This window comes from Microcebus murinus, chromosome 23 (genome assembly GCF_040939455.1).
Source record: "Microcebus murinus isolate Inina chromosome 23, M.murinus_Inina_mat1.0, whole genome shotgun sequence".
Classification (NCBI taxonomy): domain Eukaryota; kingdom Metazoa; phylum Chordata; class Mammalia; order Primates; family Cheirogaleidae; genus Microcebus; species Microcebus murinus.
Window position 1 is genome coordinate 34,536,403 of NC_134126.1, and position 20,187 is coordinate 34,556,589.

Here is a 20,187-nt window from a genome sequence, read left to right on the forward strand (position 1 = left end):
GGCACTACGCCGCCAGCCATGACGGCCAGGCCCTGAAGTCACAAAGATAAAAAGACAAGTTCTCGTGTCTTCTGTAGCTCACAGGACGGGGGACAAGCAGGCGAATGAGGTGTTCACAGGGGTGCTGGCTGGCATTGGTGCACCTGCTGCAGAGCCTGAGAGCTGGTGCCGCGCCTTCCGGATTGGACAGCCTTGGACAAGGCACCCGCCCGCTCTCTGACCGTGTGTGCTCATCAGTAAAATGGGGAAAACAATATCACCTAACTCTCGGGACTTTCGTGAATGATAAATACAATAATACTCCCAACCACCTTAGCATAGCTTCTGGCTCAGAGTAAGCGCCTCACAAATATTAGCCAGTATTTAATTAGTATTAGCATAAAATGCTGTGATACAGGTGTGTTTAGGGTTTTACGGGGACAAGACTCTGCAAATGCTGATTGGGGAGTTGGGAAAAGGAGCAAGGGAAGTCTTGACTGGAAAGTTTTGAGGACGAACACACTTGGCGAGGCAAAGAAGAATGAAACGAGGATTTTAGGCTCCAAGAATGATGAGGGACACATCCTTTAAAACGTCTTTTCAACGTTGCAACGACAGTCATCAGCTCTTGCTGGCTTCAGAGCAGGCATCCTCAAACTTCGGCCTGAGGGCCACATGCCGCCCGCCGGGGACATTTATCCGGCCCGCCGGGCGTTTTTGCCACCGCTGCCTGTCCTGCTTAGCAGCCGACTCGTCCCGGGCCCACAGTGCGCACTCCAATGGTCTGAGGGACAGTGACCTGGCCCCCTGTTTAAAAAGTGTGAGGGCCCCTGCTTTAGAGCAAGTAGATTAAAAGGATGCAGATTTGAACAGCCCAAACACACTTACCTCACTTTGGAGAGAAATTACACTCCTCCCCGCGAAAGTCGAGGAACCCCGTCCATCCTGATAGAACGTAAAGCTCTTCTGAACGCAAAGGGACTCCAGCCTGCACGGCCACAGCGAGACTGTCCACGCGATTATCTCTGGTGAGGACCTATGTCTTTACGGATCTAACCTTCCTCTGAGATGGGTTCATGAAATAACTAATTTGTATCAAACTCCGATTCAGCATACATGACACCGTTTCTGTGCACTTGGGTCTTGGAAACGTCCCCCTAACGGAGAGTGTGGCTTATTTATCCCAAAGACGCAACCACCAACGGAGGGGATACCACTGACCAAGCCTGGCCTCCTGCATCCTGCAAATTTGGGAGGGAAAACGGAGCACTTTTCTGCAGTTGGTACACACTATAATTTTCGTCTTAATGTCAGTAACTATGGGGCAAGCTGAATAAACACACACACACACACACTAATTATTCTCAAAGTTAGATATGTGCTGCAATCTTGAGAAATTTTATACGTACAAAGTGCATTAGTTGTGCTTCATCAGCAAATGCTTAGAGATAGTGAGGTCCATGTATTTCTCTCAATCAGTGCGTGGGTATTCTCTACAATGTTTCTGACACATGGTCACTTAGATTCTCTTCGAATGCTTCCAGGGATGGGAGCTTAGTTTGGTGTGATCAATCATTACATTATTGAATCTTTTTTTTTTTTGAGGCAGAGTCTCACTCTATTGCCCAGGCTAGAGTGCCGTGGCGTCAGCCTAGCTCACAGCAACCTCACACTCCTGGGCTCAAGTAATTCTTATGCCTTAGCCTCCCAAGTAGCTGGGACTACAGGCATGCACCACCATGCCCGGCTAATTTTTTTTTTTATATATATATTTTTAGTTGGCCAATTAATTTCTTTCTATTTTTATTAGAGACGGGGTCTCGCTCTTGCTCAGGCTGGTCTCGAACTCCTGACCTTGAGCGATCCTCCTGCCTCAGCCTCCCAGAGTGCTAGGATTACAGGTGTGAGCCACCACGCCCGGCCTATTGAATCTTTCTAAGGTTAACTTGCTTCCCCTTATGTTCACTTGAAATCTTCTTCCTATAAATTCTAACCCGTTGTCTTATTCCCACTGTCTGTGTTAATATAGAAAAAAACCACAACTTTTCCATTCTCATGATAAACATTCAAATATGTGAAGGCAGTTTCATGTTTTCCCTAAGTCTTCTCTGTCTAGACAAAACATCCCTTTATCCTTACAGTGTTTCTAAAATGCCTTTCTCTAGCCCGGGCAGCTGTCAAGGTTTCCCTTAGAACGTGGTGCCCAGAGGCAAAACCTGTTCTCCTGGTCAGTGCAGAAGTCAACAGAAAAACCACGAAAGTGTGCAAATATTTTTGTGTTTTAAATTATTAATAGAAGGCTTATGTATTCCTTTTTACATTTAGACTTACTTTTGGCTGCCAGTATAAGTTACAAGTGCTTTATAAAGTCAAAAGCAATATATCAACATTAATTTTTGTACCTTGAGTTATGAAATGTAAAGAAAATCTTGATCATTTGAAAAACATTAATTTCCTAAATACTAATTTATGTAATTATGGAATGTGGTGGTAATTTTTTATTATACCACAAATAAAAGCAAAATAGCTTTTTAAAAAATAAAATAAATAAATAAAAAACCACGTCCCTGTTCTGGGACCACATACCCAGGTTGATATAATCTAAGACTACCTACTTAAAGTGACAGTTTCCACTTCTGATAATAACAAAATAGCTCCCATCAGACCACCTCTTTGGCAGATAACAGCAATAAAATCTGGATAGAATAGCAAAAACAATAATCTAAGGACGCTGGTGAGTAACCAAAAGTATGCATCAAACTGCAGGGGAATTGAGCTTAGAAGATTGAAGGGCACTGGGTCATTTTCATTGTTATTTTTTTTTTTCCTTTTTTTTTTTTTTCTGAGTGCTGTCCCTGATCAACACCACGTTGTTTAACTAAAACTAGGAGAGAGATTTCCAATCTTACAGGCTTGAAGGACCAGAGAAGAGTTAGGATTCCCTGTCGTAGCCGGAAGGTAAAGGGAACATTCTGGGAAGTGGAAAGAGAGACAGAGAGGGTGCCTCAAGCTCGGAAAATGATTTCTGTTCAGATCTCTGGCTGACGCCTGACGTAGAAACACAGAGAGCAGGCTCAGCCGCAGATAAAATAACCGGGAGATCTCAGCTGTGGCACACCACAGACGGCACCACTGTAGACCTGAGCGCTTGACTTGGCTAGCCGACCGCCTGCTAAATCCAACAGACAACACTTCTGTGAGGAAAATAACAGCCTCTACAACATATAACACACGACGCCCAGGATGCAATCCAAAATTACTAGATTAAAAAAATAAACAGAACAATGAAACACACACGCAAGAGGAAATTTGATTAATGGAGACCAATCACAAGATGACCCAGGTGTTGGAATTAGCAAAGATTTCAAAGCAGCCGACACAACCAAAGGAAAATAAAAACGCAGACTGACATACCCACTGCTCTTTCGACATTGCTATGCCAGACCTGTAGCCAGGCGTCCTCAAACTTTTTAAACAGGGGGCCAGTTCACTGTCCCTCACCACCGTTGGATGGCCGGACTATGGTTTTAAAAAAACTATGAACAAATTCCTGTGCACACTGCACATATCTTATTTTGAAGTAAAAAAACAAATGGGCAAAAACACCTGCATGTGGCCCGCAGGTCGTAGTTTGAGGACGCCTGCCTTTAGCAATCAATTCTTACTTGTATTATCAAATATCCTGCATTTTCTCACGCAGCTACAAGCGTATCATGATAAATTTCATTCTAGGTAGATTAAACGTTTATCCTTATTATCATAAAAATATTGAAATAAGAAAGTAATTTCTTCTCAAGATGCCCATGTTACTGCTGCAGATAATTCTTTTACGAACATTTGTAAAGCTACGTCAGCAGTGTTAGACAGCCCCTGCCTCTGTTGAGTTTATTATGGAATGCTGTTTTTGTTCATGTGCACAGATCATTCGATGACCGAATAATAAGCACGAGAAAAGAAGCACAAAGTAGCAAGGAAGTGCAGGAATGAAACATTAAGCTTTTTCTGGGGCAGAGAAACGATGGACTGAGACTGGATCTGGGACGTGAGGAAGGCCAGGAGTTTGCCGGGCGGAGAAGAGGGAACCTCGAGCCAGCTGGGAGGAGCAGAGAGCAAGGGAAGAGCCGTGACAAGCCGTGGACGGGCCAAGGGTACGTACAAAGTCCCACGTGGCTGCAGAGTGGGGTTTGCGGGGGGACAGCCGAGGGATGAGGCTGGAGAGAGAATGCCCACCCTATTCACGAAGAGCTCACACCAAAACAGGACGTGGAGACCAAAACAGGATGTCTGAGTCACGGCTGTGTGCCAGGACTTAGTACCACACACCGTAGTTACGTGTTAAACATTTGTTGAATAAATCAAAAAACGTAGAGCTGTGTCGGTGAGATTGGCAGTTGAAAAGCACAGATGTCTTTCCTTCACTGATTTCCTAAGTCACTAAACCCAGATTTCATGTGTGTGTTGTGTGTCTATGTGTGTGTGGTGTGTGTGTCTATGTGTGTGTGTCTGTGTGTGTGTTGTGTGTCTATGTGTGTGTGGTGTGTGTGTCTATGTGTGTGTGTCTGTGTGTGTGTTGTGTGTCTATGTGTGTGTGGTGTGTGTGTCTATGTGTGTGTGTCTGTGTGTGTCTATGTGTGTGGTGTGTGTGTCTATGTGTGTGTGTGTCTACGTGTGTATGTCTGTGTATGTGGTGTGTGTCTATGTGTGTGTGTCTATGTATGTGGTGTGTGTCTATGTGTGTGTGTGTGTCTATGTGTGTGTCTATGTGTGTGTATGTGTCTATGTGTGTGGTGTGTGTATCTGTATGTATGTGTGTGGTGTGTCTGTGTGTGTGTGTCTATGTGTGTGGTGTGTGTGTCTGTGTGTGTGTCTGTGTGTGTGTCTATGTGTGTGGTGTGTGTGTCTGTGTATGTGTCTATGTGTGTGGTGTGTGTGTCTGTGTGTGTGTGTATGTGTGTGGTGTGTGTGTGTATGTGTGTGGTGTGTGTGTCTGTGTGTGTGTTTATGTGTGTGTGTGTCTGTGTGTGGTGTGTGTGTTTGTGTGTGTGTATGTGTGTGTCTGTGTGTGTGTTTATGTGTGTGTGTGTGTGTCTGTGTGTGATGTGTGTGTCTGTGTGTGTGTATGTGTGTGGTGTGTGTGTGTATATGTGTGGTGTGTGTGTCTGTGTATGTGTGTGGTGTGTGTGTCTATGTATGTGGTGCGTGCCTGTATGCATGTGTGCGTGTCCAGCTGGTGGACATTCTACTGTGCAAGACACAGTCCAGGCAAACGAAGGCACGTACGTCAGAGGATGAGAAACAGAAGATACAGAAACAAAGGTTTTATTTTTCTGTGCAAACATGTAAGAGCCACAGTCACACACAGGGCAGTTGAAAATACAGAAGAACAAAGAGAGAGGGGACAGCTTTCTAAGTCAGATATCGAGTGACAGCAAGACATTTGGAAGACTGAGAAGCGGTTGACAACTACAGTGACAGCACACAGAGGAGGACTGTGAGTGGCTGTTTCTTACATATGTTTGGTGAGGGACATCTTACATCTGGAACGACCTTCACCAAAGAACGGGCATGTCTAGGAGGGCAGTAAAGGTGAAAACTACACACAGGGTCTTTGGCGATAATCTATTTTTTGCTTATCGAGAATACTCGTGAATGCAAGTATTGATGGGGAGGTTTTCTCCAAGATTCTCGCCACAAAATCTAACTTTGGGACGGATCATCGGAAGCAGCAGTCTTGGAAGTGAGGGAAATGGGTGAGTATAAAAGGAAGTTCAAGGTGAGTCGCTCCCAGGTTGAAATGACTGCCCATCATCCTCCAAAGTATGAGTTTGCTACGTAAAATCTCCTATTACTGTTGCAACATAAAATGGGATACATTTCCTTTGCCTTTGTAGTATTCTGTTTTAGCTTTGTTTGTTTGAATGGTATATTTAAATTTACCTTGGTCATTTCCACAGAAAAAACAACTTTCTTAAAACAATCGGTGTTCAATGAGCATTGGATATCGTCCAATGAATAGATCATCCTCACATTTTCAAACCAGGGCAGCTCCTACAGACATTGACAAAATGACACTGGCAGGCTGTTGTTATTCTAGTTGCTTTCTGAATTAATTCATAAGATCAAACTATCTTCATTTTAAATGAATATAAATAAAGCCTCCTTTGGAAGGATATGTCCATACGAAGATATTTAGCGTAAATGATAACATGTCAGTAGAAACCATAAAAACATTAGCAAATAGCCTTTTTCTTCTTACTATTTTATAATCTCTATAATCTTTATAATTAAGAATATATTAATTTTTGTATCTCATTAATTTACTTTATGTAGCCATCATTCCAGACATACATTTCTTTTGAAAAATTATAATGCCAAAGATATTTTTATCATAATAGGTACTATGTTTTTATGGTTTTTTTTTTTTCCAGAAAGATACTTGAAGAGTATAAATTTGCTTGCCGATTTCAGATCAACATGCCTCTAGGAAAACTCAAGTTTTGTAATATATACCTTTTTGGTGTGTGCAGAAACTACAGTCCTTATTTTCATTAAATATTCTGAAAGCAACTGAAATCAGTCCAATAGAGAACTCAACAAGCTCACAAATTCATAAGCAATTAACAAAAAATTTTTTCTATTTGTGAAAGGGAAAATATCACAGGAAAAGAAAGAGAAAAAAGATTATCACTTTGTTGCAACAGGGTAGTTTTATGGAATCAAAAATTATCTTGGTGAGGAATGATCTGAGTATTGATACCAGATAATTCTCTTTCTACATCTTTAGGGATGATTTGATGTGGTTCCCTGCCTTCTCTTTACATATTTATCACGCATCAGAGAACTGGCAACAGTTCATTTAAATAGCTTTGTATGAAAACATAAATGAATATGCTCAGTAAGCTTAATCAGGAACTTTCAGATTTTCATGCCATGAATAACAGATGAGAATGGAAGAACATAAATGAAAATAGAATCGTGGTGATTGAGGGCAACTTACAATATGAACCGACTTACGTACACGGAATGGAGTGGGAAGAGAATGGCTCCTAACTGCAGACGGTCATTCAAATATAGAAGGTGTTAAGGATTATAATATACCTGTACCAAATACCCTCAAAAATGAGGTATTTCTGATTATGCAAAGAAAATATTTTTTTTCATATTTAAAACTAGGGAGGGAAAATATTTTATATGCACATGAAGTGCTTGTGATATGCTTATACGAGGTCTTGAATTTATTCTAATTTTCAAGATGGTTTCTCCCCCCCTTTTTTTTCAGAGATCTGAAATGAGTCAAGGAATTTCTTCTTTCTTTGTTTCTTTGTTTCTCTCTCTTTCTCTCTCTCTCTCCCTTTCTCCCTTTCTCTCTCTCTCTCTCTCTCTTTCTTTCTTTTTTTAGACAGAGTCTCACTTTGCTGCCCAGGCTAGAGTGCCGTGGCGTCAGCCTAGCTCACAGCAAACCTCAAACTCCTGGGCTCAAGCGATCCTCCTGCCTCAGCCTCCCGAGTAGCTGGGACTACAGGCGCGCACCACCATGCCCGGCTAATTTTTTCTATACAATTTTAGTTGGCCAATTAACTTCTTTCTATTTGTTCAGTAGAGACGGGGTCTCGCTCTTGCTCAGGCTGGTCTTGAACTCCTGGCCTCGAGCGATCCTCCCGCCTCGGCCCCCTGAGTAGCTGGGACTACAGGCGTGAGCCACCGCATTTGGCTAATATTTTCTATATATTTTTAGTTGTGCAGCCAATTTCTTTCTATTTTTTTTTTTTAGTAGAGATGGGGTGGGGGGGTGTCTCGCTCTTGCTCAAGCTGGCCTCGAAGGAACTCCTGGCCTCGAGTGATCCTCCCGCCTCGGCCTCCCAGGGTGCTGGGGTGACAGCCACTAGCTGCCGCGCCCTGCCCATTGAAGGCATTTCTGGAAAGCCCGTGGGGGCTCTGCCGTCGGGGGGTGCCCAGGGCCGCGCTAATACTCCTGCTCGCCCCACTCGACCACGGGCTGGTCGCTCATGCGCAGCAGGAGGTAGGAGAGCAGCTGGAAGAGGTTCTGCCAGAGCAGGAGGGAGACATAGAAGGACAGGCCGCTCACGTCCAGCTCGCAGCGCTCGCCCGCGAAGGCCGCCCCGCACAGGCACTGGAAGCGGCCGCGCAGGTCCCGGCACCGGCCGCCGTGGAGGCAGGGGCCCGAGGCGCACTCGTCCACGTCCTCCTCGCACCTGGAAGGCAAGCAGAGGGGCAGACAGCCGGGGCCCCGCCGGGTAAGTCGGCTGCAAAACAGGGAAAGGAAAAAACAACAACACAGAACCCTAACCCTCAGCCTCTGCCCGCTCCCACACAGTCTCTCTGGGCTCCACGACGCGGGAGACGTCCCTTACAACTCCCGTAGCCGGCTTTGGTTTTAGCGGAGACGGTTTGCAGTTTCTGATTCTCGTTAGAACGAGAAAACGTGCAGATACCGTGTTTCCCTGAAAAATAAGACGGGGTCTTATATTTATTCTTCCTCAAGAAGACAACCCAGGGCTTATTTTCAGGGGATGTGTCATTTTTTTTTTTTTTTTTAAAGCACGGTACAACCGTCTACATTTAAATTCAAATAGAGTGAAGTCGTCTTCTTCTGGAACATCATCATCACTCTCCAAACCCCGAATCCCATCCTGAATGTCTTGCGACTCTATTTCCTTTAGAACCACTGGCCCGAGTCTCTCCTGTGGAGCCACAGAGCTCTCCTGGGGCAGATGGGAAGGGCTGCTCGGCTTCTTTCCCGCTCCGCGACGACATGCACGGGTTGTGCAGATGCGCTGCGTAGCCACGCCCGTCACTAGGGCTGATTTTTGGGGTAGGGCTTCTATTGTGCACATGCTTAGAAATCCTGCTAGGGCTTATTTTATGGGTGGGTCTTATTTTCGGGGAAACACGGCATTTAGAAACCAAAAGGAAACTGGGCCGTGCATGGGCCAATCTCTCCCTCAAGAGCATCAATGGGGTTGCCACTTCACCCTGACGCTCGGTTCATGAGGGGCCCACTGGGGTCACGAGGGTGAGGCTGCATTTTGCCAACCGGGAGTCTGCAGAGCAAACCCGCATTCAGGCTGTCTGGACTCTGATGCAGCAGTTCCCTCCGGCTGAGGGGAAAAATTTACCAAAGATAGATTAAAAAAAAAAAAAAGGTTTATTTTGGGAGATTCTGAATTATTTTCTTTGAAATGCCCCCTCCCTTTTTTATTAGCAAAAGTAAATACTTCGAACATTTTCCTTGCTAATAAATGTGTTTCCATAGCCAACCATAATTCCTGAATGTTGGTAGAATGACGTTCAAAAAAGCCAAATTTTGCAAAGCAAGAAGACATCCATTCTAAGGTAAATTGAAGGTTTTCCTTTCCCTGGGACGCTGTCATTTTTTTTTTTTTTTTTGCCTAATTTCCCACCAAGCACTTCTTTGTCTGTGTAGTCATTGATTCATCCCCCAATCCTTCATTCAGTTACTCAGTCGATATTTATTTAACACTTACTATATGCCAAGTACTCTGCTAAGATCTTGGGCTAGAGCACTTACTGTTTTACTTCGGGAAATTCATACAAAAATCTTAGTTTCGGGACTCTCTGCAGTGCAGCTTAGGATGTTGAAAAGTTTGATATAAATGACTTTTTTTTTTTTTTTATTTCCCCCTTTTTCTTTCCTTTACCTCCCAAACGGTAAGACTGGCCTGTCTTGAGTCAGAGACTCGTGGCCAGGCGCAGAATGAAAGGGGGTGAGGTGGCGAGCACGGCCAGCCCAAGGCATAAAGGAAAACAAAGATCCCTTCCAAGAAAAACAGCTCCTTATCCCGCGGGATGCCGAGCATAGCTGAGACATTCTGTTTTTCCTTTTTTGGCTCATGCTTCTGGGTTGGAACAGACTCCTGTGATTAGGTCGGAGCGGGACTTGAGGATCCCCGACGCCTGCCAAGCACTCTGTCCTGGGTGGGCCGAGCGTTCGCGCCATCTATCACCCCAAACCTGCCGGGACGACACCAGAAAGTTGGAGGTTTCTGCGAGGCCGGGGGGAAGCCAACTTATTGGAGGATAAATATCTTCAGTGTCCTCAGGCGTTGTGGAAGGCACATCTTCCTGGGCTGTGGGAGATTGCCCACTGTTTTCTAGTCTTCCTCTAGCTAGCTGCCCTTTTTTTTTTTTTGCTTTCTTACCTATTTTTTCTTCTGAACTAAACAGGGAACAACACACACACACGTGCATTATAAGCATCATTGGAGCTTTCATGATTCATCCAATTAATGGATGCAAAGTAAAAATAAATCCATTAGCAGTTAGCGAAGGAACAGAATGGTGGCTGAGGTTAAGGACTTCGTGAGAACAGAACCTATTGAACACGGGTTCACCGTTTGAGAGATAATTTTGCCTCAGAGACGTTTATCCAGATGAAAGGTTTACTGGGAAAGGGGAGTAAAAAGTCTGAGCTTTCTTTCCTTTCCACGTTTCAAATCAATCATTTGAATTTAAGTGCCAAATATAGATTTTTTTTTTAAGCAAATACAGAGGAAAGGGAAACATTTGTTGTAAATAGAGACAATGTGTGAGTAGCAGAGAAAAATCCTGCAAGGCTTTGGAAGAGCTGTAGGCAGTGTGCCATGAAGCGGAAACTGTGGCCATCAGCCAGGAAGTTACCAGCCCCTAAAGATAGTTAAGGAGTTGTTCAAAATGTAGGACAAAAAACAAAATGGCAATATTTTAAAGATACACAGAATTGGAGGCCAACCGAACGGTTTCAGAGTGAGTAAGTTGCATGACAGAAATCGGTGCGGTGGAAAGCAGCATGTGACTTGGACCTGCTCCTTCCTTCCGCTTGGGCTGCCTGCGCCACTTAGCGCCCAGCGTGGAGGGCAGGCCGCAAAAGGAAGGATTAGACTGGCCATTGAACGGAAGAAGGGTAAAGGGCAAGCATACCCCAGGTTCCCTGCTGTTTTGTAAAACTGGCAAAAAAAAAAAAAAATCTGTATATATGTGTGATACCAAAAGAGCCAGCTGAAAAATAGAAAATTCAAATTAATCCTAAGTGTAATCATTGTCATGGAGCACATGCTTTTACTAATTACCCTTATGGGGAATTTAATTCAGTCAAAATCTCTTTGTCAAATGTGTTTGATTTTAATTTATTTAATTCGTTCAAGGTAGAAAGCCTGGTCAGATATCACTGTATCTTACCCTGGGTGGTATAGGAGACAGAGGAGCACTTTTTCCACTTTTAAAAAATTACGGTGAGCAAGGAATTATTCACACAGTGTGGCCGGCACATGGAACAGATGAGCAGAGGCCTTGAAGGCAGCTCAGCCTTACTGCATGCAGCCTTACTGTTCCTTCGGATCGGAACCTCGCCTGTCGCTTCTCAGCCTCAGTTTACCCACAGGCAGAGCGAACACCGTAAAACCTTCCTTGCAGGGCTATGAGGGTCAGGGATGGCGTTTGTAAGGTGCATGGCATAGAGCTCAACAAACGGTTGACTGCTTATCATCTGTCTATATAACGCCCGTATTCAGCAGAGCCCTGGTTTGCAACTGTTTTCGGAACCGAGGTCCCTCTGAGAATCTGATATAAAAGCCATGGAGCATGCAGCCCTTCTACCCTCGCCCCCACCCCTGGCCAGTCAAGGACATATCCGAAACGTGCCACATTTTCAGCAGGTCACAGGTCACCTGAAGCCATCGACCAACTCCGTCGTAATAATTCCTGCGCTGGTTGAAGGGGAGTCTCCTCTGGGAAAGGCAGACTCACCTGGATCGGGTGCATGCACTTTCTGGGTTGTGGGCAGTTCTGTGGGGCCGTTCTTTCAGGTGCGTTTTATTCTACTTCAACAGCCAGCATATTGGCATCATGTGTTAGAGTTAGTGGGGGGAGGGGAAAAAAACCCTGAATTTTTCTTGTAAGCACAGAAGTACTTACAAGAAAGAAAAATAGCACATTTTGCATTTTTAAAAATCATATTTTCCCATTTGCAGTCTTGGCTGATAAAATGTTCTCTCCTTTGACCTAAAGGGTAATTTTTCTTCTTCTTTTATTGCTTGGCTCTGTCTGGACCCATATTTCAGCACAGATTTTCCTATGGGAACCGAGATGAAAAGTTGGAGGGAAAAACGAACTTCGAGCACTCCCACCGTTCTTGAGCCCGGAATTCTCTTCCAGGAAGCCCTCACGTGACTCACCGCTCCCCGGCGAAGCCTTCCCCGCACAGGCAAGCGGGCCCGGCCGGCAGCTCCGTGCAGTTGCCCCCGTTGTAGCACGTGAGGTTTCTCTGCTCGTTCCCACAGACTGTCGCGGGCAATCTGCTCTGCCTGGAGAGATAAGAGCAGCAGTCACAGCTGTTCATCACGTTCATTTCATTCAGGAAAAAAAAAATTTCCGATAAACTCGTATGCGTTAGTCCCTGCCAAACTAATCAAGCACTCGGGCTGGAGGGGCTGCACATGCTGAATTGTGCTGTATTCTTAAAAGCATCCCTTTCTCCAGCAAAAACCTCCTGCCAGAGGGTCCCGAGACAAGCACGGGCTATAGATCTTCCGTTTCTACGCAGTTTTCATTTCTGAGACAAGATCTATGCCACCAGGCGGCAATAAATTCAGGGGCTGGAAAAGAACTCTTGCTATAACCGGATTTGCCGCTGCTTTGCGAATAAATCAAGCAAGGCCATAGGAAAATCGCATCTCTGTAAAGGCCAGCGGAGCAAGGCCAGCACTCTGGTACCCAAGCACTCATGTGATTTCTCCACTGGCTTTCGGAGCTGAACTCCGGTTGCCCTGCCAGGGCTTGCTGCTCCCTGTCTAGTAAATCACAACCGCACAGAACGCGAGCCAAATGCTGTCCGGGAGGTTTGTGTGTAGCACTGGACGGTGACTGCGTGTGAGTTCGGAGAGTGGCTGTCTTACATAGCAACAGAGCTGTACGTGTTGCAGAGTCCTTGCAGAAGGAAACGAATTGTTAGCAGATCAGCAGAGCTTATTTGCAAGACAAACTCCACTGGTTTGGAGGCACCCACTTTTGAAACGATTTGAACGGTGTTGCTCAGGCTCTCTGGCACACCGTATAGGTGCCTGACATCTGATACCTAGTAGACGTCCAGGAAGTGTAAACATGAATCGAATTCTGTCCTGTGGCGTGTGCTGCGGCTAATTTAGAGAAACGGACTGCAGGATGCTAAGTGTGTCTCTTCCCACAAGAGCTAATCAATGCTACTTTTAAAAAAGAAGATATCATAAGGACTTTTCAAAAGAGCCAAAAATGTCAACCAGCTTTGAAAGGCGTCGATTAGCAATGCAAATATCGAGCTTCCCTATACGTCTTAGGTTTAATAAACAATTCCTGCATCTCATTAGAAGGTGCTTTTGAGAACTTGAGTCTTTGAGAACTTGACTTTGATGAATTAGGAAGGAAAAAAAAAAAATTGGGGAGCTAGTTGCTAGGGCCTATATGTTTCTTTTGCTCATCAAGAGTCACTGTGGAATACTACTGATCTTGATCCTGAATTTCTCTTGCTTTTATATAAGCAGATTATCCATTGGCAAAGGAGTTGGCTAACTCATGGGAAATAATACCTCACAGGAATGTCAACACTTGGCGCCTGTCACTGTGTCTTGCCTTCATAGGCTCTGAGCTACAATAAACGTTACGGAGAGATACAAAACTTCTTTTGGGTGCGGCTAAATGTTATGTCTGCTAGGAGATTCATGCAACTAAGGTGCCACCTCTGAATCAGTGTACTGTCTACAGGCCAACCCACTCCAGGTGTTCTTGCCAAAGTCCTGGAATGCATTACTTGTTAATAATAACCCTCTCACCTCCCCATAATGACTCAGTTATTTAGTAAGTTTAAAGCAGTGTAAGTTGTAAAAACAATAACGACTTCTACTTACATGGAAATATTGAAGCAATGTGACTTAGAAGGAAAATATTTTTCTTATCTCTGTTTATATAACATGAAATGGAGGTGGTTACCAGAATTAAAACACTGCTTTTGCAGTTTTAGGGAAAAACTGGGAAATACTTTGAAATGGGTAAGAGATGACTGGGTATTCTTTCAGTGGAATGCTAGGACCCGCTAAGGATGCCTGATTTTGTAGTGATGTGTGCTTTAGATTTTCTTTACCTAAGCTATAGAAGAATCCTGTAAGTTTTAGAAAATGATATTAATATGTATGAACCTTGTTTGCATCAAAATGCAAATGAATTTGTAATGAGCAACACAGTTGATTGTCAGATTACAGAAAAGATGATTTCAAACATCAATTTTCATTGCCTTATAGGATAGTAAGCAGTTTTGCATTTATTTGTAAACTCATTTCCTTGTTCTTATGTAAATATAAATAGACCTCTCTCTCTCTCTATATATATATATGTATATATATATATATTCTTTAGATTGTCTTTTGACCAGGTTTTTATATAAGTTCCCTCATTAAATCACAATAAAATTATCAAAGCATTTTCACTTTATATTTGTCTGGGAGTCATATTTCACATTTTTGAAATTACACTTGACCTTGAACAGCACATGTTTGAATGGCAGAGGTCCACTCACACAGAGTTTCTTCTGCTTCAGCCAGCCCTGAGCCACCAAGATCAAGCCCTCCTCTTCCTCCTCCTCTTCCTCTTCCTCAGGCTACTCAATGTCAAGACAAGAATGAAGACCTCTACAATGATCCACTTCCACTTAATAAATAGTAGACATATTTTCTCTTCCTTACCATTTTCTTAATTGCATTTTCTTTTCTCTAGCTTACTTTATCGTAACACATACCCGAAGCATGCATTAATTGACTGTTGATGTTATTGCTAAGGCTTTTGGTCAACAGTAGGCTATTGTTTGTTTTTTTGTTTTTTTTTTGAGACAGAGTCTCGCTTTGTTGCCCAGGCTAGAGTGAGTGCCGTGGCGTCAGCCTAGCTCACAGCAACCTCAAACTCCTGGGCTCAAGCGATCCTCCTGCCTCAGCCTCCCGAGTAGCTGGGACTACAGGCATGCGCCACCATGCCCGGCTAAGTTTTTTCTATATATATTAGTTGGCCAATTAATTTATTTCTATTTATATTAGAGACGGGGTCTCGCTCTGGCTCAGGCTGGTTTCGAACTCCTGACCTGGAGCAATCCGCCCACCTCGACCTCTCAGAGTGCTAGGATTACAGGCGTGAGCCACCACGCCCGGCCAACAGTAGGGGCTATTAATGATTGTTTTGGGGGAGACAAAGCTATAAGTGGGTTTTCGACTGCACGGGGGTAGGCACTCCTAACCCTGGAGTAGTTCAAGGGTCTGCTGTGTCCTGTAACATAGTCTCGTCAGGATTTTAACATTTACCTGCATGAAGTGACCCAGGGCATTATTTTAGCAGTAAGAGTCATGCCTTCCCTGACAGCACTCAAATTCAACTTCTGTATGTATTGTAAATGTACCTGTTTCCTGAGGCCTTAAAGCCGTCAGACCCTGGGGCTGCAGGTGATGAGAGACACTCTAACACAGACGGCCGAGAAAACACTTTGCTTAAAAGTCTGGTGGAAACACCACCGTTCCCACTTGTGGAACACCCCAGCCAGTGAGACCCTGTCCTGGCGTGAGCAGATCACGGTACAAGTGACCAACCAGTGCCGGGCCTGTCCAGCACGGCACACGTGCGTACATCGAAGAGAGAACTTTCTGGTCCGACAAGAAAAACCCATGCAGAGAGCTCAGCTCCAAAGACCACCCTTCACGAGGACGTTAACGCTCACCTGCAAAACCTTCCTGTAAAATTTCCAGGACAGAGGCAAGCATAGCCGTGAATGCCACTGAGGCAGGTGGCCCCGTTGGCACACTGGTGGCGCTGGCAGTGGTCTGTTTCCACCTCGCAGTTCGCCCCGGCGTAGCCCGGCTCACATCTGCAGAGGTAGGCCGCCGCGGCGCCCGCGGCGGAGCAGTTGCCATGGATACAGGGGTTTGGAAAGCACCCGTCCAGGCGGAGCTCGCAGCGTGCCCCGGACCACCCCAGGGGGCAGGAGCAGTGATAGGAGCTGTAGGCGTCTTCGCAGTCCCCCCCGTGCAAACAGGGGCTGGAGCTGCAGGCATTCAGCCGCAGACACCCCGTCGCCACGGAACGGGCGGAGACCCTGAGAAACTGCTCTTCCTGGGGTCTACTGGCGGAACCACGAGCGTCTCCAAAGTACGGGAGGTGGATGCCTCCGATTTCTATCGTGCCGAGGCACCCCTCCAGGCCCCCCGTGGTGTTGCCAGTGGCCCGGTCGCCCACGTGGATGTCTGTGTCGTCCTTCAGAAAGGCGAGGCTTCCAGCCGCAACCGCGCTGGCCACGGGCGGTGCCCGGCTGTCCACCTCCATCCGCCACCCGGAGGCCTGGGCCAGCGGGTCTGCCATGGCAAACGTCACCTCGTGCCACGTGCCGTCGCTCACCGGCTGCGGGCTCGCCAGGCGCAGCACGTAGAAGCTGTTGCCGCTTTGCAGCTGAAAGAATAACCTGGAATCCCGAATGCTGATATCGAGAAACTCGGGCTCTCTTTCTGCGTGCAGTATTATGGCGTTCTCGTCCCTTGTCCTGAAGCCAAATGTGATGTTGGTGAGTTCTCTGGTGATGTTCCCGTTGCTCCTGAACACGACTGCACCGCTTTGCCCGTGGAAGACGGCATTCGCAACGCCTAAAGACAGAAGGCAGTGCTGATCAGCAACTTCGTTAAATCCATAGTTTGCTTAAATGCCTTTATTAACAGTAATGACCATCATGTTAATGACATCACATTTTGACTGAGACATGCCAGGTACTGTGACAGTTGCTTTCATACCATTCCTAATATAGGACTCCTCAAGACAGGTCTTATTATTGCCATTATCCCTCTTTTACGAAAGGAGAATTTGAGGCTCACGGAAGTTATTTGTTCACGGTCATGTAATTAATAGATAATAAAGGCAGAATGTCAAACCTGGATGGTCTGACACCAAAACCCAAACCACACGTTGGTTTTCCGTTGAAGTCCTAATAATGCATGCCGATTTTTATTTCGCATTTGCTCCCACAAACAAAGCATGCATACGTTGTCCATTTTATACGTAAAGAAATTGAGCACAAAGAAATTACACATCTAGCTACGGTGACAGACCAAATTGACAATGGAGTCTGGTTTCTGATTAAGCCAATCAGCAGGCAGATAAAAACAGTATTCCAAATTACTGACCTACTTGCCTGGCAAAACACCAAAATTACGTGCCAAGCTACCAGCTCTGCACTCTACCCAAGGACTTTCACATGGCTGGGAGGAAATATGTAATCGCGTCCACTGCTTCGCTCTATGCCCGTATATTACATGGGAGCAGGAACTGCTGGGCAATCTTATTGCATCTCTCTATTAGAAATATTCTTTCCGTTCTGCAAGGTCATTAGCTCACAGCTTGTTCTGTCTCTTAGAATATCTGATACTATCTCAGCGTATTATCTACAGTGATACTTTCTTGAGAAAACAGGAGAAACAGTGACTGTTCCTGCTTTCCACCAGATCTGGAAAACTAACGGTGTCTGGACGCTCTCTGCCCTCCGTCCGGTTACAACGGATGCGCTGACTGTCCCTACTCCCATCCTAGACCAACCTTCTAGTGGTGCGCCGGAGCCCTTCCACGCCCACCTTTTCGAGGCGTGATCCCTACAGACAGCCTCGTTCTGTGCTGCGTCTCCATTTCCCCTTCCTTTTCGTTGTTTCTCATCAGTATGTGCAACTAGGCTGTAACTGTTTCTCGATCTTAGAAAGTAAAAACAGGCACAAGACCCAGAAACACTACCCTGGCATCCCCCACCCTGCTGCTTTCTTATTTCCTTATTCGCTTTGCCAGCGGAACTTCTCCCGGTCATTTCATGTCCTCATCGTCTCCACTTTCTCACGTCCCAGTTTCTCTTTCACCCACGCCACTCCAGCTTTCGTCCCGACCACTTCGCCGAGACCACTGTCGCCAAGGTTACAAGGAACGATGTCACCTTACTCAATCCAGGGGCCAATTCTCTTTTCTCCTCGCATTCTGCTTTTCGGTAGCGACTGACCTTAACCACCTGGTCATGACCTCGCTTGTCAGGCACGACACCCAACCCTCGCCATCTTTCAAACGGACGGACCAATCCTTCTCGGCGTCCCTGGTTCCATCGCCATGCAGACCAACACTCAACCGCTCCTCAACCCAGGCCCGCGTTGGCCACCACCACATCTAGAGAGAAACCCTAGATTCTAAACACCCACAAGCGTGGTAAGTGATATCAAGAAATATGAAGCTGGGCCGGGCGCGGTGGCTCACACCTGTAATCCTAGCACTCTGGGAGGCCGAGGCGAGAGGATCGCTTGAGGTCAGGAGTTCGAGACCAGCCTGAGCAAGAGCGAGACCCTGTCTCTACCAAAAATAGAAAGAAGTTAATTGGCCAACTAAAAATATACAGAAAAATTCCATGACTGTGGCTCCTTGAGGGCTGGGTCCTGAAAAAATATATATATATACAGAAAAAATTAGCTGGGCGTGGTGACACATGCCTGTAGTCCCAGCTACTTGGGAGGCTGAAGCAGGAAGATCACTTGAGCCCAGGAGATTGAGGTTGCTGTGAGCTAGGCTGACGCCATGGCACTCACTCTAGCCTGGGCAACAGAGTGAGACTCTGTCTCAAAAATAAATAAATAAAAAATAAAAACAAAAAAAATGTGTGTGTATGTGTGTGTATATATATATACATATATATATATATAATATGGTTAATATGTGGATATGTTGCAATTGTGGATATAGGATAGTATGCAAATTGCTAACACTTGGGGAAGTGTGTTCTGCAGAGCAGAAGATGGGCGGGAAGGCATTCATATTGAAGGCAATTCCCATAATGCATTTGACTGCCTACACAGGAGATTATATAATCATCACAAAAATATCTACAAAATGGATATTGTTATCTCTCTTTTACAGGTGAGGAAGCTTCAGATCAGAGAGCTCACCTGAATTTCCTGAGACCTCACGGTTAATAAATGACAGTGTGCTCACAGGAGCACATTTGCTCTGTATTCTCAGTAGAGAGGAAAAGAAGGTCAAATATGATGATCCCCAGCTAATTATTTCTTGAGAAGTCAGCTCTCAGTGATCACACATCTAGCTGTGGTGCCGCTGTGGCCTGCATGTGCCACGCAGACACCCTCAGGGCAGGTGAGACAAGAGGTCCGAGGGGTCCGTCATTCTGCCCATCTCAGGCGCGTGAGCCTGCTCAGCAGGGGAACAGCCCAGATTCGTCTGGTGAACTGGCTGTGTCTGTGTGCTTTTTCTGCGATTCCTCCTGGGACAAATAAGATGCCCCAGCTTAGTCGAGGGGTGCTGGGTTTGAACTGCACCTACATTCGAATCCTCGAGGCACCGGCTGGCACTGGGCTCCGGGAGGGCAGGGGCTGAGCTCGCACCACCGAGCCTCCTCGCACGTCTTCCCGGCGGCGTGCGCGGGGCAGGAGCACGAGAAGTCGTCCCACAGGGAACGGCAGGCGCCTCCGTTGTGGCAGGGCTTGGACTGAGCGGAAAAGAAATGGAAGGCAACTAAATACGAAAATGGTGAAGCTGAGAACACATACCGCGTTTCCCCGAAAATAAGACAGGGTCTTATATTTATTTTTCCTCAAAAAGACACCCTAGGGCTTATTTTCAGGGGATGTGTTACTTTTTTTTAAGTACAGCACTGCTATCTACATTTATTCAAATACAGTGAAGTCGTCTTCTGGAACATCATCATAACTCTCCAAACCCCGAATTCCATCCTGAATTTCTTGCAACTCTATTTCCTTTAGAACCATCGGCCCCAATCTCTCATGTCGAGCAACAGAGCTCTCACGGGGCAGATGGGAAGGGCTGCTCATGTTCTTTCCCGCTCCGCGACGACATGCACGGGTTGTGCAGACGCGCTGCGCAGCCACACCCGTCACTAGGGCTGATTTTCGGGGTGGGGCTTCTCTTGCGCAAATGCTCAGAAATCCTGCTGGGGCTTATTTTATTGGGAGGTCTTATTTTGGGGGAAACACGGTACCTGTTATTTTGAAACACTAATTTCCCTGTATACTTACACTTTAAACTTTTAAAAACCACTGTTTATTAAACAGCATGAAACTGACTACTCCCATTGCAAACTCCTCTCTCAAAGAGAGTGAGGGAGAGAGGGAAAGAGGAGAAGGAGACAAAAAATATGTAAAA

General features: G+C 45.7%; 1 protein-coding gene across 1 annotated transcript in view; it reads right to left on the minus strand.

Annotated features, from left to right (window-relative positions):
• Positions 1-5,282: 5,282 nt before the first annotated feature.
• Positions 5,283-20,187, minus strand: part of CRB1 (crumbs cell polarity complex component 1) — a 112,393-nt gene continuing 97,488 nt past the window's right edge. The window contains exons 8-11 of the mRNA XM_075996990.1: positions 19,348-19,513; positions 15,722-16,637; positions 12,171-12,299; positions 5,283-8,192 (exon numbers count right to left, since the gene is read on the minus strand). Coding sequence (XP_075853105.1) covers positions 7,943-8,192; positions 12,171-12,299; positions 15,722-16,637; positions 19,348-19,513 — 1,461 coding nt within the window. The 3' untranslated portion in view covers positions 5,283-7,942. The remainder of the gene's footprint in view (positions 8,193-12,170; positions 12,300-15,721; positions 16,638-19,347; positions 19,514-20,187) is intronic.